The sequence below is a fragment of the Loxodonta africana genome, chromosome 20 (genome assembly GCF_030014295.1).
Source record: "Loxodonta africana isolate mLoxAfr1 chromosome 20, mLoxAfr1.hap2, whole genome shotgun sequence".
In the NCBI taxonomy this organism is placed as follows: domain Eukaryota; kingdom Metazoa; phylum Chordata; class Mammalia; order Proboscidea; family Elephantidae; genus Loxodonta; species Loxodonta africana.
Genome location: NC_087361.1, coordinates 3094912 through 3118894, shown reverse-complemented (window position 1 = coordinate 3118894; position 23983 = coordinate 3094912). Strand labels below are relative to the sequence as shown.

The following is a 23983-nucleotide window of genomic DNA, read 5'->3' as shown; positions in this document are numbered from 1 at the left end:
GTGGAAGGCATGGTGGAAGAAAAAAACAAAAACATGAAAAAAAAACTTGGTATATTGTTGGTTTCAACACAGTTGAAAACTGCGCTATTGGGGAAAATAAGCTTATACATTAGTTCTTATAATTTAGATTTTGTGTCTTTCTTCACTTTGATTTATGATTTCTTCAATGGAAAGATCAGTGCCTTAATTATCTCATGCTGCTATAACAGAAATACCACAAGTAGATGGTTTAACAAACAGAAATTTATTCTCTCACAGCCTAAGAGGCTAGAAGTCCAAATTCAGGGTGCCAGCTCCAGGGAAGTCTTTCTGTCTCTGTCGGCTCTTGGGGAATGTCTTGTCATCAATCTTCCCCTGGTCTAGGAGATTCTCAGTGCAAGGACCCCGGGTCCAAAGGACACGCTGTGCCCCTGGCACTACTTTCTTGGTGATAGGAGGTCCCACAGCTTTCTGTCCACTTCTCTCTTTTATGTCTAAAAAGGGATTAACTCAAAATACAATCTAATCTAATAGATTGAGCCCTGCCTTATTAAAACATCATAAAGGTAGGATTTACAACACATAGGAAACTCGTATCAGGTGACAAAATGGTGGATAACCATACGATACTGGGAATCATGTCCGAGGCAAGTTGACACAAAATTTTAGAGGGGACACAATTCAATCCATAACAGTCAGCCTAAGAAATCACAGAGAAAAGAATTGACCTTCTACTATTGTTGCTGTTAGGTGCCCTTGAGTCGGTTCTGACTCACAACAGAATGAAACACTGCCCAGCCCTAAGCCATTCTCACAATCGCTGCTGTTTGAGCCTATTGTTGAAATCCCTGTGTCAATCCATCTCATCAAAGGTCTTCCTCTTTTTCGCTTACTCTCTACATTACCAAGCATGAAGTCTTTCTCCACCGACTACTCCCTGCTGATAACATGCCCAAAGTATGTAAGACAAAGTTTCGCCATCCTTACTCTTAATGAGCATTCTGGCTATACTTCCAAGACAGAATTATTCATTCTTCTGGCAGTCCATGGTATATTCAATATTCTTTGCCAACATCATAATTCAAAGGCATCAACACTTCTTTGGTCTTCCTTATTTATTGTCCAGCTTTCACATGCATATGTTGTTGTTAGGTGCCGTCTAGTCGTTTCCAACTCATAGTGACCCTATGTACCACAGAATGAAACACTGCCCAGTCCTGTGCCATCCTTACAATCGTTGTTGTGTTTGAGCCCATTTTTGTAGCCACTGTGTCAATCAATCTTATTGAAGGTCTTCCTCTCTTCTGCTGTCCCTGTACTTTACAAAGCATGATGTCCTTCTCCAGTGACGGATCCCTCCTGACAACATGTCCAGAGTATGTAAGACACAGTTTCACCATCCTTGCTTCTAAGGAGCTTTCTAGTTGTACTTCTTCCAAGACAGATTTGTTCTTTCTTTTGGCAGTCCATAGTATATTCAATATTCTTTGCCAACACCACAATTCAAAGGCATCAATTCTTCACAAAAAGGGATGCTAGCGAAAACAATGCATTATAATGAGATGTGTAAAAAGCTGGAGATAGAAAACCAAAATGCTTGCCATTTCTCAAGCTGGAAGAGTATGCATATGAGGCGATTGAAAACACTACAGCTTGGGTCAGGTGCACCTTCATCCTCGAAGTGACATCTTTGCTTTTTTGACACTTTAAAGACATCTTTTGCAGCAGATTTGCCCAATGCAATACATCATTTGATTTCCTGACCGCTGCTTCCATGGGGGCTTTGGTTGTGGATTCAAGTAAAATGAAATCCTTCACAACTTCAATCTTTTCTCCATTTATCATGATGTTGCTTATTGGTCAGTTGTGAGTATTTTTGTTTTCTTTATGTTGAGATGTAATCCGTACTGAAGACTGTAGTCTTTGATCTTCATCAGTGTTTCAAGTCCTCTTCACTTTCAGCAAGTAGGGCTGTGTCACCTGCATATCACAGGTTGTTAATGAGTCTTCCTTCAATCCTGATGCCCCATTCTTCTTCATATAGTCCAGCTTCTCAGATTTTTTGCTCAGCATACAGATTGGATATGTATGGTGAAAGGATACAACCCTCACCCACACCTTTCCTGATTTTAAACCACAAAGTATCCTTTTGTTCTATTTGAACAACTGCCTCTTGATCTAAGTACAGGTTCCTCATGAGCACAATTAAGAGGTCTGGAATTCCCATTCTTTCCAATGTTATTCATAATTTATGATCCACACAGTTGAATGCCTCTGCTAGTCAATAAAACACAGTAAACAGCTTCTTTCAGCCAAGATCCACCTGACATCTGCAATGGTATCCCTCGTTCCATGTGCTCTTCTGAATTCAGCTTGAAATTCTGGCAGTTCTCTGTCAACGTACTGCTGCAGCCGCTTTTGAATGACCTTCAGCAAAATTTACTTGTGTGTGATATTAACGATAAAAAATTGTCTGATAATTTCCACATTCTGTTTGATCACCTTTATTTGGAATGGGCACAAATAGGAATCTCTTCCAGTTATTTGACCAGGTAGCTCTCTTCCAAATTGCTTGGCATAGATAAGGGAGTACTTCCAGTGTTGCATTAGTTTGTTGAAACATCTCACCCATCATGGACAGGTTTCAGCGGTGCTTCCAGACTATGACAGAGTAGGAAGAAGGACCTAGAGACCTACTTATGAACAAAATTGGTCAGCGAAAAAATTATGAATAGCAGCAGAACATTGTCTAAAAGTGCTGGAGGATAAGCCCCTCAGGTTGGAAGACACTCAAAATATGAGTGGGGAAGAGCTGCCTCCTCAAAGTAGAGTCGACTTTAATGACATGAATAGAGTAAAGCTTTGGGGACCTCCATTTCCTGGTGTGGCACAACTAAAAATGAGAAGAAATGGCTGCAAATATCCATTCATAATTGGAACATGGAATGTATGAAGTAGGAATCTGGGAAATTGTAAGTTGTCAAAAATTAAGTAGAATGCTTGAAGATCGATATCCTAGGCATTATTGAGCTGAAACGGACTGGAAATGACCATTCTGAATTGGACAATCATATGGTCTACTATGCCAGGAATGACAAATTGAAGAGGAATGGTGCCACGGTCATTGTCACAAAGCACATTTCAAGATCTCTTTTGAAGTATAACACTGTCAGAGATAGGATAATATTCATACTCCTACAAGGAACACTAGTTAATATTGAAATTTACGAACCAGCCACTAATGCAAAGATGAAGAAATTGAAGATTTCTACCAACATCTTCAGTTGAAATTGATCTACTACAGTACCTGCATTTTAATGCTTCATGATCCAAAAAGGTCACGTATTCTAACTTTCTCACTTGATATGACTTTAGCAATTTAAATTGCTATTCAGTCAGTAGACAAGCTATACCAGCAGTGATCACACTAGCTTTGTTGTAACGTATTTCTCTGGCTAAAAAAATGTAGTTGAAATTACTGAATAATTTTCAAAATAGGAATCAAGCAGAGAGTGTGTGTTTTAATGGACAATCTTCCCCCATAGAGAAAAAAAAAAAAAAGTCTTAGCTTTAATCAGGAAAGAGGGCAGTGCAGACAGCAGCCTATTTTCATTGGTATGGCCACCAATTATTTCCCAGGGAGAGGTCATTGAACTATAACTAATAAGCCAATTATATTGACGGTCACTGCTAATGTACAAATTTCACATTTTTTCAAGACAGGAAATCTAGGAGCAAACATACTCAGAAAGAAACAACAGCAACTTAGAGTTTTCATATAAAAATTACATTTCTTATGTACCTATCTTGATCATCTGTCTCCCCCTCCACAGTTACCCTTCCACCCTCCGCCTGGAAACCTTCCTCTGAAAACCTGTTATCCTACTTCTGATATTAACCTTGATCACCTGCCCTAAGCCACCCCTATCTTACATTGGAGGATGGTTAAAAAAGGGATGTGGTGCACTTTGGCTCTCAGAGCTCATGGTTGGATCACAAACTAATTTTATAGATTACTTCAGGAAAAATCCAAGCAGCAAAAATTATAGTTTGAATTCAAACTCTTTTGCTTTCAACACTATCCTTCTTAAATTATCACGGAAAACAATCACTGAACAAATCACCACATCTTCTTTGTATAAGTTTCATACTTTTTTTGCTAAGCAAAAACGTAAACCACCAAAAGCCTTTAAATGAATGTGCTTGAAGAAGGTTAGAGTGAGCAGTGCTGCTGGTGGTGGTTTTATACCTTTCAATTAGTTTTTTGTGTAATTGCATTATTTGCAGGACAGTTTTCCATATCAATACTCATATGTGGATGCTCAGAAATGCAGATTATGCTGCCACAAACAAACACATGCGTCATATAAAATATCTGCCTCATCTACTTTTTTTGTTCAGTTTCAAATAAACTATGACTTATGATTACAGTTTGGCATATTGTTTGTTTCCACATGATTGGAAATAGTGCGATTCTGGAAAATAAGCTTATGATTATTGCTTAGCTGACTTCGTCATCTCCCTGTAAATATGTACTACTCCTTAGCTTTACTGGCTTTAATTATAGATGTGGGAAATGAAAATTGGATTGACTAGGTAGTAAATGGTTCGTGCCCAAATTGCCATCATTTTTCAGTCTTAAATTTTGTTTTATTTTTCTCTCTCTCTCTTTTTTTGTTTTTTCATAAGGACCAGTATAACAAGATTATCGTTTAAAATTGTGGCACCGGCTGATCAGCATAAATCATATTTATTCTCAATACTAGTTCTTGGTACGATTTCTAAATTGTTATGGAAAAGAAATAGTACTGAAAAAACATCACTAGTTAAATTCATAAAAATTTAATCAAGAGCTTATTCAAGCCTGATTTTGGTATTCAGGTGAATATATCTGATTCCTCTGAAAACGGAAGATATGTTTCTGTAATGTTTTATGTAATCTAGTAGGCTCTATCTGAAGAGAAATTGTATGTTAATGGATTCACGATGACAACTACTCTGAAGATATGCTACCTTTTATATACAGAATATGAACATCAGCAGAGTTTGTTGTTATAAACTTTTCAAGAACATTCAGGGAATTTAAATACTATATTATTTCCTAGAACAATGGCTTGCCATTTTTCTATTAACTGGTATGCTGTCGCAAAGACAGGAGCCCTGGTGGCGCAGTGGTTAAGAACTCAGGCTGCTCACCAAAAGGTCAGCAGTTTGAATCCACCAGGCACCCCTTGGAAACCCCACGCGACAGTTTTATTTTATCTGATAGGGTCACTATGAGTTGGAATCGACTTGACGGCAGTGGGTAATTATAAAGACGAGATATACTACATTTATAACAAAGCAATATAAACGACATTTTGAAAAAAATTATCACTTGATTTTTTGTTTGTTTTGCAGCCCATTTTTGCTGTCTTTGACCCCAATCCTGGGAAACAGTATTTTCCTGCAGATTCGTTCTGCTCATTAAAAGAGGCCTGGGTGACTCCATAGCATAATGATCACCACAGACTGTAACTGGCCTTAAGGAAACAAACTATACACATTCACCCATCCATTTAATTCTAGACCTTGCTGGAAGCAGGCACTGCAATTAAAGAGAAAAAGAAACATGTAAAGATAGAAAGAAGTGGAGACAAAGGAGGCCATGCCCAGTACATGGGCTCAGGCCCAGCTTTACATGTGAGTGTGATCATTTCATTCATTCATTCAACAACTGAATGGACAGTACCCACCATTTGTCAGCTCTGTAATACACACTAAGAAGAGAATATTAAAAAAAAAAAAACAAATAAAAATTCTGAGAAAATAATAATTAACCGCCATAGTAGTCAAAACAGCCTGGTACTGGTACAACAACAGATACATAGGCCAATGGAACAGAATTGAGAATCAGACATAAATCCATCCACATATGAGCAGTTGATATTTCACAAAGGCCCCAAAACAGTTAAAGGGGGAAAAGACAGTCTTTTTAACAAATGGTGCTGGCATAACTGGATATCCACCTGTAAAAAAATGAAACAAGACCCATACCTCACTCCACGCACAAAAAGGAGCTCAAAATGGATCAAAGACCTAAATATAAAATCTAAAATGATAAATATCATGGAAGAAAAAACAGGGACGTTAGGAGCCCTAATACACGGCATAAACAGTATACAAAACATTACTAACAATACAGAAGAAAAACTAGATAACTGGGAGCTCCTAAATATCTAATACCTTTGCTCATCCAAAGACTTCACCAAAAGAGTAAAAAGACTATCTACAGACTGGGAAAAAGTTTTTTGCTATGACGTTTCCAATCAGCACGTGATCTCTAAAATCTACATGATACTGCAAAAACTCAACTACAAAAAGACAAATAACCCAATTAAAAAATGGGCAAAAGATATAAACAGACACTGCACTAAAGAAGACATTCAGGTAGCTAACAGACACATGAGGAAATGCTCACAATCATTAGCCGTTAGAGAAATGCAAATCAAAACTACAATGAGATTTCACCTCACTCCAATAAGGCTGGCATTAATCCAAAAAACACAAAACAAATGTTGGAGAGGCTGTGGAGAGACTGGAACACTTATACACTGCTGGTGGGAATGTAAAATGGTACAACCACTTTGGAAATTGATTTGGTGCTTCCTTAAAAAGCTAGAAATAGAACTACCATACTATCCAGCAATCCCACTCCTCATAATATATCCTAGAGAAATAAGAGCCTTTACATGAACAGATATATGCACACCCATGTTCATTGCAGCACTGTTTATAATAACAAAAAGACAGAAGCAACCAAGGTGCTCATCAACAGATGAATGGATAAATAAATTAGGCTATATTCACACAATGGAATACTATGCATCGATAAAGAACAGTGATGAATCTGTGAAACATTTCATAACATGGAGGCATGTGGGAGGCATTATGCTGAGTGAAATTAGTCAGTTGCAAAAGGACAAATACTGTATAAGACCACTATTATAAGAACTGAAGAAATAGTTTAAACAGAGAAGAAAATATTCTTTGATGGTTACAAGAGGGGGGAGGGAGGGAAGGTGGGAGAGGGGTACCCACTAATTAGATAGTAGATAAGAACTACTTTAGGTGATGGGAAAGATAACACAGACTGCAGGCGAGGTCAGCACAACTGGACTAAACCAAAAGCAAAGAAGTTTCTTGAATAAAACTGAATGCTTCAAAGGCCAGTGTAGCAGGGGTGGGGGTTTGGAGGCCATGGTTTCAGGGGACATCTAAGTCAATTGGCATAATAAAATCTATTAAGAAAACATTCTGCATCCCACCATGGAGAGAGGCATCTGGGGTCTTAAATGCTAGCAAGCGGCCATCTAAGATGCATCAATTGGTCTCAACCCACCTGCATCAAAGGAGAATGAAGAACATGGAGGACACAAGGTAATTATGAGCCCAGGAGACAGAAAGGGCCACATAAACCAGAGACAACATCAGCCTGAGACTACAAGAACTAGAAGGTGGCCGGCTACAACCAATGACTGCCCTGACAGGGAACACAACAGAGAACCACTGAGGGAGCAGGAGAGCAGTGGGATGCAGACCCCAAATTCTCATAAGACCAGACTTAATGGTCTGACTGAGACTAGAAGGACCCTGGTGGTCATGGCCCCCAGACCTTCTGCTGGCCCAGGACAGGAACCATTTCCAAAGCCAACTCTTCAGACAGGGATTGGACTGGACAATGGGACGGAGAGGGATGCTGGTGAGGAGGGAGCTTCTTGGATCAGGTGGACACTTGAGACTATGTTGGCATCTACTCCATGGAGGTGAGATGAGAGGGTAGAGGAGGTTAGAAGTTGGTGAAATGGACATGAAAAGAGAGAGTGGAGGGAAGGAGCGGGCTGTCTCATTAGGGGGAGAGCAATTGAAAGTACATACCAAGGTGTATATAAGTTTTTGTGTGAGAGACTGACTTGATTTGTAAACTCTCACTTAAAGCACAATAAAATTAAGAAAATAATAATAATTAAATAATCTTGCAAAGAAGTATAAATTAGCGATTGTGAAAAAAGAGAGTCAGAGGACCTTGTTAGAGAAGGTACAGAATCTTCCCCAAGGACATATTCTTTGAGGTAAAATATGAAGAAGGGTAGTTAATACTGGATAAGAGAAGAAGAAAACTCACTTCTGAGTGTGGGTACAGCAGAGCAAAGCCCCATGTCAAGAGGAAGCATGATAAAGACAACTGAAAGAAGGTCAGGGTGTCCAGTGGGGAAGTATAGTGCGAGCTGAGGCTAGAGATGTGAGCAGGGCCAAACTGTGTCCTGTAGACCTCTGGTGAGTTTTGATATCACATTGACTGACATATCTTTCCCAAACATGCCACTGGGCTTGAAATCCTTTGACTGGAAGACACTGTATACTAAGCAAGAGTTGGTTGCTTGCACTGCTCATCAGGGATCTTGAGCAGGAATTTGGATGGCAGTACTTATCGGTATGGGGTTCTGCCTTTGGGTCATTAAGATGGTGAACAGAGCTGGGGAGAAGTGCTAACACCGGTGTGACTAGTTGTTTTCTTCTCTCTCTATTTTAACTTGCTCAGGAAAGTGTTCTGCTCCTGTGGAAGTTATGCAGAAGCATGTTTCAGATCACTAGAACAAATATGAAGACTACAGCAAAAAACAAAAAACCAAACCCATTGCCACTGAGTTGATGCTGACTCATGGTGACCCCAGGATACAGTATCCCTTATTAATAAAGATACCTTAGACTTAAGGAGGAGAAGTTAAGATATAAAATAATAAAGTTAGAAGATACATTTCTGAGGAAATAATCTTTGTTTTAATCCTTTCAAGTTCCTGATCTAGTTGAAACCCTGAGGGGTAGGTACAGGAACAACTTAAGCAGCCCTCTAACACTAACCCCCCAAATTCTCAAGTAGAATCCATGAAGATGCAAGGCCCATGATTTCTCCCATGTCCTAAGGAGCAGTAGAGTAGAGAAGAGTTTCCCGTGGCCCAACATGACACGGGAGTAGTATAATGTATCTAATACTCCTTACAAGCACTTGGATATGGCATTGCAACCTGAAGGGTTATGAAATTGTGGCTTAGGCGAGCCAACAGTTGAAGCCCAGAAGCACAAGGACCTCAGCCAGGGCTGATGTTCAGCCGGTATTCCCTGGTTCACTTGTACTACTTACTTAGTACGGACATCTATTCTGGTTGCCTGTGCCTGTGCCATTGTGGGTTTTATGTATTTTGGTGATCACCCCTGATCACAATAGAACTCAGATGGCTATATTGCAACACAGACCAGATCTTACCCTCCCATATGCTGGTACTCACTCAGCTTCCTAGACAGGTGAAAAGAGAGGATGGGAGAGATTTCCTAAGGTGATTGAGATTACATTTCTACTACCCAGAAAAATGGCAATCTCAAAATAGAATTTAACTTCCGTTATGGAGAAACAATGTTAGATTCCCTACACACCCAACTGTGTAGATTGATATATATCTCTCTCTTTTTTTTTTTTTTATTTATATAGGTATATATAGTCTATATAAAGAAAGGGAGAGATCCTGGGTGGCACAAACAGTTAAGGCCTCAGCTACTAACTGAAAAGTTGGTAGTTTGAATCTACCCAGAGCTGCCTTGGAAGAAAGGCCTGTGCGGTGCCATAGGTCAAATTTGTGTGGCCTTTGTAGCCGTGGTCTTGTACCTTTGACCCAAATGATTGGGCAGGACTGTGTTATAGAGTAATTGTGGCCCACCAAGGGTATTGGTTAGTTTTGCCATCCCTCTGGGCTGGAAATGAGCCACCCCAGAGGAGGGAAAGAAGAGAAGAGAACACCACAACCAAGGAGGGAGAGGTAGGCAGGAGAGACCTGCAAGAGTGACTTTCAGGAGACGGCTCAGTGGACTTCCCAGCCCATGGAGAGAGAAAACCGAGTACCTCTGGGCAAATACTGAAGGCCAGAGAGAGGTGTACCTGCGAGTCCAGCTGGGAAGAGACTGTCTTGATGGAAGAACTATATCCTTGAGTATTCCTGAGCCTGAATTATAACCTGTTACTTCCCTAATAAACCTCATAATCATGAGTATAGTCTCTGAGTTCTGTGTGGCCATTGCAATGAATTATCAAACCCAGCAGAGAAATAGAGTGCTACGGAGGGATGGCTGGTATCAGAACTGGTAAAGATGGCGGAAAGAAGAAGCATGTCTGACTCTGCCTTATGGGAATCACCCTTTGGCTGTTGATCTTGATTCTCCTTCCCCCTTGTGAAGTTAGAGGAGGTCAGGCACCACCCCCATGCCATTTTTACAGCCTGGTAATCTGTTTCCAAAAGGTAATCTGTTTCCAAAAGGTCATAGCAACTGAAAACTCTGTGGAAAACAGTTCTACTCTGACATACACGGAGCCATCATCATGAGTCGAAATCGACCCAATGGCAACTGTTTTTATGCATTTTATACCTAATCCTCAGAGTTTGCAGGAATTTGCAGTGGTAGCTTCTCGTGTTCATTCACTTTCTGAGATATCTATCAATATGAGACAGGCAGTACTTAAGCCTGAACTTTGTTTGTTATCTAAATCCAAATAATGTATTACTCTTAGGAGAGAAAAGTTATTTATCTGAGAGTAAGATAAATTTAAAATATAAAAATATAGAAGTAAATGACAACAAAAACACTAAGCCAAATCATCTTAAGAATTCTCCTGGTAAAAATCATCTAGGTGACAAGATTCAGTGAGAATGTTGTTTGCCTTATACAAAGTTTCCACCAATGTCATAGTCCAATTCTCACAGGCATCTCAAACCTAATGAACTGCTCACTAGAGTAGAGCAGCCTAAACACAATCCTTTTTTATTAACTTTTATTGAGCTTCAAGTGAACGTTTACAAATCAAGTCAGACTGTCACATATAAGTTAATATACACCTTACTCCATACTCCCACTTGCTCTCACCCTAATGAGTCAGGCCTTCCAGTCTCTCCTTTCGTGACAATTTTGTCAGCTTCCAACTCTCTCTATCCTCCCATTCCCCCTCCAGACAGGAGATGCCAACACAGTCTCAAGTGTCCACCTGATATAATTAGCTCACTCTTCATCAGCATCTCTCTCCTACCCACTGTCCAGTCCCTTTCATGTCTGACGAGTTGTCTTCGGGAATGGTTCCTGTCCTGGGCCAACAGAAGGTTTGGGGACCATGACCGCCAGGATTCCTCTAGTCTCAGTCAGACCATTAAGTATGGTCTCTCTACGAGAATTTGGGGTCTGCATCCCACTGATCTCCTGCTCCCTCAGGGGTTCTCTGTTGTGCTCCCTGTCAGGACAGTCATCGATTGTGGCCGGGCACCAACTAGTTCTTCTGGTCTTAGGATGATGTAGGTCTCTGGTTCATGTGGCCCTTTCTGTCTCGGGCTCATAGTTATCGTGTGACCTTGGTGTTCTTCATTCTCCTTTGCTCCAGGTGGGTTGAGACCAATTGATGCATCTTAGATGGCCGCTTGTTAGCATTTAAGACCCCAGACGCCACATTTCAAAGTGGGATGCAGAATGTTTTCATAATAGAATTATTTTGCCAATTGACTTAGAAGTCCCCGCAAACCATGTTCCCCAGACCCCTGCCCTTGCTCCGCTGACCTTTGAAGCATTCAGTTTATCCCGGAAACTTCTTTGCCTTTGGTCCAGTCCAGTTGAGCTGACCTTCCATGTATTCAGTATTGTCCTTCCCTTCACCTAAAGCAGTTCTTAGCTACTAATTAATCAGTAAAAAACCCTCTCCCACCCTCCCTCCCCCCCTCGAAACCACAAAAGTATGTGTTCTTCTCAGTTTATACTATTTCTCAAGATCTTATAATAGTGGTTTTATACAATATTTGTCCTTTTGCCTCTAATTTCGCTCAGCATAATGCCTTCCAGGTTCCTCCATGTTATGAAATGTTTCACAGATTCGTCACTGTTCTTTATTGATGCATAGTATTCCATTGTATGAATATACCACAATTTATTTAACCATTCATCCACTGATGGACACCTTGGTTGCTTCCAGCTTTTTGCTATTGTAAACAGAGCTGCAATAAACATGGGTGTGCATATATCTATTTGTGTGAAGGCTCTTATTTCTCTAGGGTATATTCCGAGGATTGGGATTTCTGGGTTGTATGGTAGTTCTATTTCTAACTGTTTAAGATAATGCCAGATAGATTTCCTAAGTGGTTGTACCATTTTACATTCCCACCAGCAGTGTATAAGAGTTCCAATCTCTCCGCAGCCTCTCCAACATTTATTATTTTGTGTTTTTTGGATTAATGCCAGCCTTGTTGGAGTGAGATGGAATCTCATCGTAGTTTTAATTCTCATTTCTCTAATGGCTAATGATCGAGAGCATTTTCTCATGTATCTGTTAGCTGCCTGAATATCTTCTTTAGTGAAGTGTGTGTTCATATCCTTTGCCCACTTCTTGATTGGGTTGTTTGTCTTTTTGTGGTTGAGTTTTGACAGAATCTTGTAGATTTTAGAGATCAGGCGCTGGTCGAACATGTCATAGCTGAAAATTCTTTCCCAATCTGTAGGTGGTCTTTTTATTCTTTTGGTGAAGTCTTTAGATGAGCATAGATGTTTGATTTTTAGGAGCTCCCAGTTATCTGGTTTCTCTTTGTCATTTTTGGTAACGTTTTGTATTCTGTTTATGCCTTGTATTAGGGCTCCTAAGGTTGTCCCAATTTTTTCTTCCATGATCTTTATCGTTTTAGTCTTTATGTTTAAGTCTTTGATCCACTTGGAGTTAGTTTTTGTGCATGGTGTGAGGTATGGGTTCTGTTTCATTTTTTTGCAAATGGATATCCAGTTATGCCAGCACCATTTGTTAAAAAGACTATCTTTTCCCCAATTAATTGACACTGGGCCTTTGTCAAATATCAGCTGCTCATATGTGGATGCATTTATATTTGGGTTCTCAATTCTGTTCCACTGGTCTATGTATCTGTTGTTGTACCAGTACCAGGCTGTTTTGACTACTGTGGCTGTATAATAGGTGCTGAAATCAAGTAGAGTGAGGCCTCCCACTTTCTTCTTTTTTTTCAGTAATGCTTTGCTTATCCGGGGCTTCTTTCCCTTCCATATGAAGTAGGTGAATTGTTTCTCTATCACCTTAAAAAATGAGAATGGAATTTGGATCAGAAGTGCATTGTATGTATAGATGGCTTTTGGTAGAATAGACATTTTTACTATGTTAAGTCTTCCTACCCATGAGCAAGGTATGTTTTTCCACTTAAGTATGTCCTTTTGAATTTCTTGTAGTAGAGCTTTGTAGTTTTCTTTGTATAGGTCTTTTACATCCTTGGTAAGATTTATTCCTAAGTATTTTATCTTCTTGGGGGCTACTGTGAATGGTATTGATTTAGTTATTTCCTCTTCGATGTTCTTTTTGTTGATGTAGAGGAATCCAAGTGATTTTTGTATGTTTATCTTATAACCTGAGACTCTGCCAAACTCTTCTATCAGTTTCAGTAGTTTTCTGGAGGATTCCTTGGGGTTTTCTGCGTATAAGATCATGTCATCTGCAAATAGAGATAATTTTACTTCCTCTTTGCCAATCCGGATGCCCTTTATTTCTTTGTCTAGGCTAATTGCTCTGGCTAGGACTTCTAGCACAAAGTTGCATAAGAGCAGTGATAAAGGGCATCCTTGTCTGGTTCCCGTTCTCAAGGGAAATGCTTTCAGGCTCTCTCCATTTAGAGTGATGTTGGCTGTTGGCTTTGCATAAAAAAAAAAAATTTTTTTTTTTTATGCCCTTTATTATGTTGAGGAATTTTCCTTCAATTCCTATTTTGGTGAGAGTTTTTATCATAAATGGGTGTTGGACTTTGTCAAATGCCTTTTCTGCATCAGTTGATAAGATCATGTGGTTTTTGCCTTTTGTTTTATTTATATGGTGGATTACATTAATGGTTTTTCTAATATTAAACCAGCCTTGCATAAAATAAATCCCACTTGCTCGTGGTGAATTATTTTTTTGATATGTTGTTGAATTCTATTGGCTGGAATTTTGTTGAGGATTTTTGCATCTATGTTCATGAGGGATATAGGTCTGTAATTTTCTTTTTTTGTGATGTCTTTACCTGGTTTTGGTATCAGGGAGATGGTGGCTTCATAGAATGAGTTAGGTAGTATTCCGTCATTTTCTATGCTTTGAAATACCTTTAGTAGTAGTGGTGTTAACTCTTCTCTGAAAGTTTGGTAGAACTCTGCAGTATAGCCATCTGGGCCAGGACTTTTTTTTGTTGGGAGTTTTTTGATTACCATTTCAATCTTTTTTTGTTATGGGTCTATTTAGTTGTTCTACTTCTGATTGTGTTAGTTTAGGTAGGTAGTGTTTTTCCAGGAATTCATCCATTTCTTTTAGGTTTGCAAATTTGTTAGAGTACAATTTTTTGTAATAATCTGATATGATTCTTTTAATTTCAGTTGGGTCTGTTGTGATGTGGCCCATCTTGTTTCTTATTTGGGTTATTTGTTTCCTTTCCTGTATTTCTTTAGTTAGTCTGGCCAATGGTTTATCGATTTTGTTAATTTTTTCAAAGAACCAGCTTTTGGCTTTGTTAATTCTTTGAATTGTTTTTCTGTTCTCTAATTCATTTAGTTCAGCTCTAATTTTTATTATTTGTTTTCTTCTGGTGCCTGATGGATTCTTTTGTTGCTCACTTTCTATTTGTTCAAGTTATAGGGACAGTTCTCTGATTTTGGCTCTTTCTTCTTTTTGTATGTGTGCATTTACCCATATAAATTGGCCTCTGAGCACTGCTTTTGCTGTGTCCCAGAGGTTTTGATAGGAAGTATTTTCATTCTCGTTGCATTCTATGAATTTCCTTATTCCCTCCTTGATGTCTTCTATAACCCAGTCTTTTTTCAGGAGGGTGTTGTTCAGTTTCCAAGTATTTGATTTCTTTTCCCTAGTTTTTCTGTTATTGATTTCTAGTTTTATTGCCTTGTGGTCTGAGAAGATGCTTTGTAATATTTCGATGTTTTGGATTCTGCAAAGGTTTGTTTTATGACCTAATATGTGGTCTATTCTAGAGAATGTTCCATGTGCGCTAGAAAAAAAAGTATACTTTGCAGCAGTTGGGTGGAGAGTTCTGTATAAGTCAACGAGGTCAAGTCGGTTGATTGTTGTAAGTAGGTCTTCCGTCTCTCTATTGAGCTTCTTACTGGATGTCCTGTCCTTCTCCGAAAGTGGTGTGTTGAAGTCTCCTACTATAATTGTGGAGGTGTCTATCTTACTTTTCAGTTCTGTTAAAATTTGATTTATGTATCTTGCAGCCCTGTCATTGGGTGCATAAATATTTAATATGGTTATATCTTCCTGATCAATTGTCCCTTTTATCATTATGTAGTGTCCTTCTTTATCCTTTGTGGTGGATTTAAGTTTAAAGTCTATTTTGTCAGAAATTAATATTGCTACTCCTTTTTTGCTTATTGTTTGCTTGATATATTTTTTCCATCCTTTGAGTTTTAGTTTGTTTGTGTCTCTAAGTCTAAAGTGTGTCTCTTGTAGGCAGCATATAGATGGATCGTGTTTCTTTATCCAGTCTGAGACTCTCTGTCTCTTTATTGGTGCATTTAGTCCATTTACATTCAGCATAATTATAGGTAAGTGTTTAGTGTTGTCATTTTGATGCCTTTTTATGTGTGTTGTTGACAATTTCATTTTTCCACTTACTTTTTTGTGCTGAGACGTTTTTCTTTGTAAATTGTGAGATCCTCATTTTCATAGTATTTAACTTTATGTTTGTTGAGTCGTTACATTTTTCTTGGCTTTTATTTTGAGTTATGGAGTTGTTATACCTCTTTGTGGTTACCTGAATATTTACCCCTATTTTTCTAAGTAAAAACCTAACTTGTATTGTCCTATATTGCCTTGTATCCCTCTCGATATGGCAGTTCTATGCCACCTGTATTTAGTCCCTCTTTTTGATTATTGTGATCTTTTACATATTGACTTCAATGAGCCCTGTTTTGAGCATTTTTTTTTAATTAATATTAATTTGTTTTTGTGATTTCCCTATTTGAGTTGATATCAGGATGTTCTGTTCTGTGACCTTGTATTGTGCTGGTATCTGATATTATTGGTTTTCTGATGAAACAATTTCCTTTAGCATTTCTTGTAGCTTTGGTTTGGTTTTTGCAAATTCTCTAAGCTTGTGTTTATCTGTAAATATCTTAATTTCGCCTTCATATTTCAGAGAGAGTTTTGCTGGATATATGATCCTTGGCTGGCAGTTTTTCTCCTTTAGTGCTCTGTATATGTCATCCCATTGCCTTCTTGCCTGCATGGTTTCTGCTAGTCTGAACTTATTCTTATTGATTCTCCCTTGAAGGAGACCTTTCTTTTCTCCCTGGCTGCTTTTAAAATTTTCTCTTTATCTTTGGTTTTGGCGAGTTTGATGATAATATGTCTTGGTGTTTTTCTTTTTGGATCAATCTTAAATGGGGTTCGATGAGCATCTTGGATAGATATCCTTTCGTCTTTCATGATGTCAGGGAAGTTTTGTGTCAGGAGTTCTTCAACTATTTTCTCCGCGTTTTCTGTTATCCCTCCCTGTTCTGGGACTCCAATCACACACAAGTTATCCTTCTTGATAGAGTCCCACATGATTCTTAGGGTTTCTTCATTTTTTTTTTTAATTCTTTTCTCTGATTTTTTTTTCAGCTATGTTGGTGTTAATTCCCTGGTCCTCCAGATTTCCCAGTCTGCATTCTAATTGCTCGAGTCTGCTCCTCTGACTTCCTATTGCGTTGTCTAATTCTGTAATTTTACTGTTAATCTTCTGGATTTCTGAATGCTGCCTCTCTATGGATTCTTGCAGCTTATTAATTTTTCCACTATGTTCTTGAATAATCTTTTTGAGTTCTTCAACAGTTTTATCAGTGTGTTCCTTGGCTTTTTCTGCAGATTGCCTTATTTCATTTCTGAGGTCATCCCTGATGTCTTGAAGCATTCTGTAAATTAGTTTTTTATATTCTGTGTCTGATAGTTCCAGGATTGTATCTTCATTTGGGAAAGATTTTGATTCTTTTGTTTGGGGGGTTGTAGAAGCCGTCATTTTCTGCTTCTTTATGTGGTTTGATATCAACTGCTGTCTGCGAGCCATCACTAAGATATAAAAAAAAAAATCTGCTGCTGTCAAGATATAGTAGTGATTTATTCTATATTTGCTCACTGAGTCTTATCTTGTTTTGTTTTCTTTCAATACACATGGATGGGCTACTAGATTGTGCTGTCTTGTTTGTTGTAGCCCTTGACTTACTTATGACCTATTACCAGCTGGTTTGGGCTGTTGCCAGATATATATGCCTGAGTCTATTCACTATTCTTGAGTAGAATCTGATTTGGGGTCATCAAGTGTGTGCTGCACCCTAACACCTATCCACCTCGAGAAGTAGTGGTGATAGTTGTGTGCACCAGATTCTATTAGCAGCTGGGGTTCACCCTCCAGGGGGGGCAGGATGCTGACAGGCTTCCCCCAAGTGTCAGTGACGTAGGTGTGTCTCTATTCCTATAACACCTTGGTGGGAGGGCTCTGCAGCTGTACCTTAGGCCCCCAACGCAAGTACCTCTACTGATTGGTAGGTGTCACCCTCCTTAGACCCCTGAGGCAAGAGGCTAGGTGGTCTGGGGGGAGCTTCAGCCCTCAGTTCCCTGTTGTGGGTCAGTTAGGGCTCTGTTGAATAAGCAGAGATATCAGACCTGGGGAACTTGTTTTTCCAGTAAATCCGCTAAAAAAATGCAGTCAGATCCCTATTGGAACTGCCTTTGCATTATAACAGCCACCTTGTTCTCTGTAAGGATGAAAGCCGGAGATTTGGATCATATAGGCTTGGCTAGAGCTGGTTCTGTGTTTTTAGTCCAATTAGGGAAGGATTTTTGGTCCCTGGGTTTTTTGTGATTGCTTCTCTCAGGCCAGAAGAATGGGTTAGGAAAAGACCAAAAAAAAAAAGGGAAAAGCAAAGTCGCGGAGCCGGAGTCATTCTCCCTCTGGCTCAGGAAATTCCAATGTTAATGAAGCCGCCTGGGAAGGGGAGGGGAAGGTTCAGAAAAACAGCAGAGAGTAGCACCCCGGAATATAGCCAAAGTTGCTTATCTTGCTTGGGATGACTATTTTATCTGAGATTCCCAAGGGGCATGTTGCCTATGTGTGCTGGCCGTGTGGAGATTGTCCCCGAGGGTCTGGCCCGCTGGAGCCACGTTCAGATCCTCCGCTGCCAGTCCAACGCCCAGCGTCAAGGTTCCCCTGCTGGGACGCTGCACTCCCGGCTCCAAAATCAGTCGCTGCCTCCCGGGGACTTCTCGTCCCGCCAGCCGCATCGCCCCGCCGCCTCCGCGGACCAGCTGGGCCCCCTCCTGGGGTTAGTTCAGGGGAGTAGGGCTGCGCCCCGTGTTTGCGCCGTGACCAGATGCCGCCTTTAGCTCCCCTGTGTCCAGTCCAAAGCCCGGCGCCAAGGTTCCCCAGCTGGGACGCTGCACTCCCAGCTCCAAAACCAGTCACTGCCTCCCAGGGACTTCTCCTCCCACCAGCCGTGTGGCCGTGCCACCCGCGCGGACCGGCTGGGCCCCCTCCCGGGGTCAGTTCAGGGGGCTAGGGCTGCACCCTGTGTTTGCGCCATCACGGATGTCGTGTTCAGCTCCCCTGGGCCCAGTCCTAAGTCTGGTGCCAAGGTTACCTGACTGGGACACCAGCTCCAGGCTCCGAAAACAGTCGCTGCTTCCCCATAGTTGTTCGTTCTCCATCTCTGTCACTCAGGTCAACTCTTTAAATCTGTGTTTGTTGTTCAGGGTTCGTAGATTATCATGTATGTGATCGATTCACTTGTTTTTCCGAGTCTTTGTTGCAAGAGGGATCCGAGGTAGCGTCTACCTAGTCAGCCGTCTTGGCCCTGACTCTCAACACAATCCTTTTTAAAATTGACTGGAGTCACTTTAATTCAGAGAACATTGGCAAGCTGTCCCCTGCCTCTGAACCTGGCTGTCAAAACCTTTTCAACTAAAACACATGACCAAGCGGGCACACATATCTTTGTCCACATCTGGCTCATCCCTGATGCATATTTCTACTGTTTGTAATATTTGTTGTCTTGCAGTTAAGTGCTAGAGAAAGAAGTATGAGGACAGCCTGTAAAAGTTCAAATATAAAGATATTTGGTGACGGTGGCATTTCAGGAGTTGGTAGCTAGGAGGCCACAGAAAGTGGCATTCACTGCTCTTGCTAATTTCGTATAAATCATTTACTTTTGCCTTTGAGATCATATTGTAAGTGGCATATTTGAGAATAGAATCCAAGCCTTTTGACTTCAAATTCAACTTATTTCTATGCAGCAATTGTGTTCGATCACGGTGTACAATGTGAGATGACAGAGAGCCATTTTGGGAAGCACAGTAAAATGGGATCTTCATCCTACCTGAGTTGTTCACTGTTGTGGATTGAATTGTTTCCCCCCAAAATGTGTGTTAATTTGGCTCAGCCATGATTCCCAGTATTGTGTGTTTTCCACCATTTTGTATCTGATGTGATTTTCCTATGAGTTGTAAACTGTGCCTCTATGATGTTAATAAGGCAGGATTAGAGGCAGTTGTGTTAACAAGGGAGGATTCAATCTACAGGATTGGGTGGTATGTAAAGTGAATCTCTTGAGATATAAAAGAAAGAATAGAGCAAAGAGCAACAGCGACCTCATACCACCAAGAAAATAGTGCCTTTTTTTCTTTTTTTTTTTTTGACCCAGGGTCCTTTGAACCCAAGGTCCCTGCACTGAGAAGCTCCTAGACCAGGGATCTTCCTCCAGAGCCAATAGAGAGAGAAAGACTTCCCCTGGAGGTGGTGTCCTGAATTGGTTCGGATTTCTAGCCTACTAGACTGTGAGAGAATAAAATTCCATTTGTTGAAGCCATCCACTTGTGGTATTTCTGTTATAGCAGCACTAGATAACTAAGACATTCACCAAATGAACTGACAAAACAAGAACAGTGAGTAAGACTAATTCCATTTATAAAATAAGTAAATCTACGAAAACAATGAATGGACAGGGAAGAACAATTCTAGTTACAGGGATCAGAGTGCAAAGAGGCCCAGCAAGTTGAAGAAACTGTGTTGTTACTCTATTATTCCAAACTTGTACTGAAGTATCATTCTCATACCTGATTTCCCCCTTTCCAGTATTGTTCCTCTATGTAGACTTTTTAAAACCTTAATAGAGGTGATACATAAATGGAGTCTTCTTTTTCAAAATCTAACACAGTCTTATCTCTTTTAGATCTTACATCTGTAGGGAGAACCAGGTATAAGTGATGATGTCAATATAATGCCAGCATGACGTGGAAGCCGCATCGGTTCCTTCATGAATTTTTTCGTCTTATTCATATTTTGAAGTTAAACTCCCATTAAAACCCATTGACATCAAGTTGATTCCAACTCATAGCAACTGTACAGGATAGAGTAGAACTGCACCATAGAGTTTCCAAGGAACACCTGGAGGATTCGAACTGCTGACCTTTTGGTTAGCAGCCATAGCTATTAACCACTATGCCACCAGGTTTTCCATTTTGAAGTTATCAGACCAAATTTCCTCATAATAAAAGATAAAGCCTTAGAAACATAAGAAAATCCTAACAGAAAAAAAAAATATATATATAAATATATAAATAACCCTATAGGAGCACACCCAAAACCCACTGCTGTCGAGTCAATTCTAACCCATAGTGACCCTATAGGAGCACCTTCTCTTAAACCAAGTAGTGGTTGAACTCCCTCAATTTTCACACTTTTAAACTATCTGGTCAAGCTGTGAAGACAGATTAAAAAAAACTGTGAAAGATATATTTTCCCCTGAGTTAAAAAAGAATGACTGGTGAAGAATTTAATTTCAATGAGACTAGTCTCTACTGGAAACAAATGTCTTGAAGGCTCCATGTCTTGATGGACGAAATATGAGTCAGGCTTTAAGACTGCAGGGTTCTTCTGATTGTGGCTGTAGATTTAACTGGGTTAGTATTTTTATAACAATTGTTATTCATTTTGTTGGTGCTCTTCCAACAAAGCTGTATACGTTTTGATTTGCTTGCCCCAAACCTGTTTTTTTTCCTAATTTTTTTTTATTGTACTTTAGATGAATGTTTACAGAACAAACTAGTTTCTCATTAAACAGTTAGTACATATGTCATTTTATGACATTGGTTAACAACCCCACACGACATGTCAACACTCTCCCTTCTCAAGCTTGGGTTCCCTATTACCAGCTTTCCTGTCCCCTCCTGCCTTCTAGTCTTTGCCCCAGGGCCTGTGTGCCCCTTTAGTTTCTTTTTGTTTTATGGGCCTGTTCAGTCTTTGGCTGAAGGGTGAACACCAGAAGTGACTTCATTACTGAGCTGAAATGGAGTCTGGGGGCCATACTCTCAGTGTTTCTCCAGTCTCTGTCAGGCCAGTGAGTCTGGTGTTTCTTTTTGAGTTACAATTTTGTTCTACATTTTTCTCCAGCTCTGTCCAGGTCCCTCTACTGTGATCCTTGTCAGAGCAGTCAGTGGTGGTAGCTGGGCACCATCTAGTTGTCCTGGACTCAGTCTGCTGGAGGCTGTGGTCGATGTGGTCCATTAGTCCCTTGGACTAATTTTTCCCTTGTATCTTTAGTTTTCTTCATTCTTCCTTGCTCCCGAAGGGGTGAGATGATTGGAGTACCCTAGATGGCCACTCACAGTCATTTAAGACCCCAGATGCTACTCACCAAAGTAGAATGTAGAACATTTTCTTTATAAACCGTGCTATGCCAATTGAGCTAGATGTTCCCAAGACCATGATCCACCCAGCAATTCAGTCCCTCAGGGGGTGTGGCTATGTCTATGGAGCTTCCATGACCTTGTGTTGTACAAGCTGTACTGGCTTCCCCAGTATTGTGTACTGCCTTACCCTTCACCAAAGTTACCACTTATCTATTGTTTATTTAGTGTTTTTCCATCCCCACCCCTCCCCTCCCTTGTAACCATCAAAGATTGTATCTTTTTGTGTGTAAACCTTTTCATGAGTTTTTCCAGTAGTGGTCTCATACAATATTTGTCCTTTTGTGATTGACTTGTTTCAATCAGCATAATGCCCTCCGGATTCATCCATGTTATGAGATGCTTCACAGATTCATCATTGTTCATTATCATTGCATAATACTCCATTGTGTGTATGTACCATTCATCTGTTGTTTCCATTTTTTCGCTGTTGTGAACAACACTGCAATGAACACGGGTGTGCATATGTCTATTCGTGTGATGACTCTTATTTCTCTAGGATATATTCCTAGGGGGAACCCTGGTGGCGTAGTGGTTAAGAGCTATGGCTGCTAACCAAAAGGTCAGCAGTTTGAGTCCACCAGACACTCCTTGGAAACCCTATGGAGCAGTTCTACTCTATTCTTTAGGGCCTCTATGAGTCGGAATCAACTCTATGGCAACGGGTTTGGTTTTTGGTATTTTATATTCCTGAGAGTGGAATTGCTGGATCATATGGTATTTCTAGCTTTCTAAGGAAGCGCCATATCGTTTTCCAAAATGGCTGTAACATTTTGCATTTCCGCCAGCAGTGCATAAGAGTTCCACCCTCTCTGTAGCCTCTCCAACATTCATTATTTCCTGTTTTTTTTTATTTGTGCCAGTAATGCTGGGGTTAGATGGTATCTCATTGGGGTTTTTATTTGCATTTCTCTAATGGCTAGTGATCCCGAGCATTTCCTCATGTGTCTATTGGCCACTTGAATGTCTTCTTTGGTGAAGTGTCTGTTTTTCCATCTTTACTCACGAGAGATATTGGTCTATAATTCTCTTTTTTTGTGATGTCTTTCCTGGTTTTGGTATCAAGGTTATGCTGGCTTCATAGAAAGAATTTGGAAGTATTCCTTCCTTTTCTATGTTCTGAAATACTTTGAGTAGTACTGGCGTAAGCTCTTCTCTGAATGTTTGGTAGAATTCTCCAGTGAAGCCATCCAGGCCAGATTTTTTTGTTGTTGTTGTTGTCGTTGGGAGTTTTTTTAAAATTACCTTTTCAATTTCTTCTCTTGGTATGGGTCTGTTCAGATTTTCAACATCATTTTGTGTTAGTTTGGGTATGTAGTGTGTTTCTAGAAATTTGTCTATTTTCTCTAGGATTTTCAAATTTGTTGGAGTATAGTTTTTCATACTACTCTGTTATGATCCTTTTTATTTCAGTTGGGTCTGTTGTAATGTCCCCCACTTCATTTCTTATTTGGGTACTTGCGTCCTCTCCTGTTTTTTCTTTTCTTAGTTTGGCCAGTGGTTTGTTGATTTTGTTGATCCTTTCAAAGAACCAACTTTTGGTTTTGTTGATTCTTTCTACTGTTTTTCTATTCTGTCATTTATTTCTGCTCTGATCTTTATTATTTTGTTCTTTCTGGTGGCTGTGGGCTCCTTTTGCCATTCTCTTTCTATTTGTTCAAGTTGTCTAGCTAATGTTTTGATTTTGTTCCTTTCTTCTTTTTTGATGTGTGCATCTATTGCTATAAATTGACCTCTGAGGACTGCCTTTGCTGTGTCCCAAAGGTTTTGTTATGATGTGTTTTCATTCTTGCTTGATTCTAGGAATTTTAAATTCCATCTCTGATTTATTCTATTATCTAGTGTTCTTTATGCAGGTTGTTAATCAGTTTCCATGTAATCGACTTTTTTTCCTTACCTTTCAGTCGGTAATTTCTACTTTGATGGCATTGTGGTCAGAGAAGATACTTCATATTATTTCAACGTTTGGGATTTTGTTGAGGGTTGCTCTGTGGCCTAAGATGTAGTTTATTCTGAAGAACGTTCCATGTTCACTGGAAAAGAATGTGTACTTTGCAGCCATTGGATGGAATGTTCTATATGTCTATGAGGTCAAGTTGGCTGATTGTGCCCTTTAGCTCTTCTGTATCTTTGTTGAGTTTCTTTCTAGGTGTTCTGTCCTTTACTGAGGGTGGTGTGTTGTAAGTCTCCTAC

The 23983-nt window shown here is 39.9% G+C and overlaps 1 protein-coding gene across 1 annotated transcript in view; it reads right to left on the bottom strand.

The window, feature by feature from the left end:
- Positions 1-267: 267 nt before the first annotated feature.
- GUCA1C (guanylate cyclase activator 1C) overlaps positions 268-23983 on the bottom strand; it is a 103307-nt gene continuing 79591 nt past the window's right edge. The window contains 1 exon segment of the mRNA XM_064273473.1: positions 268-473. Within this exon segment, the coding sequence (XP_064129543.1) occupies positions 268-473 (206 nt within the window).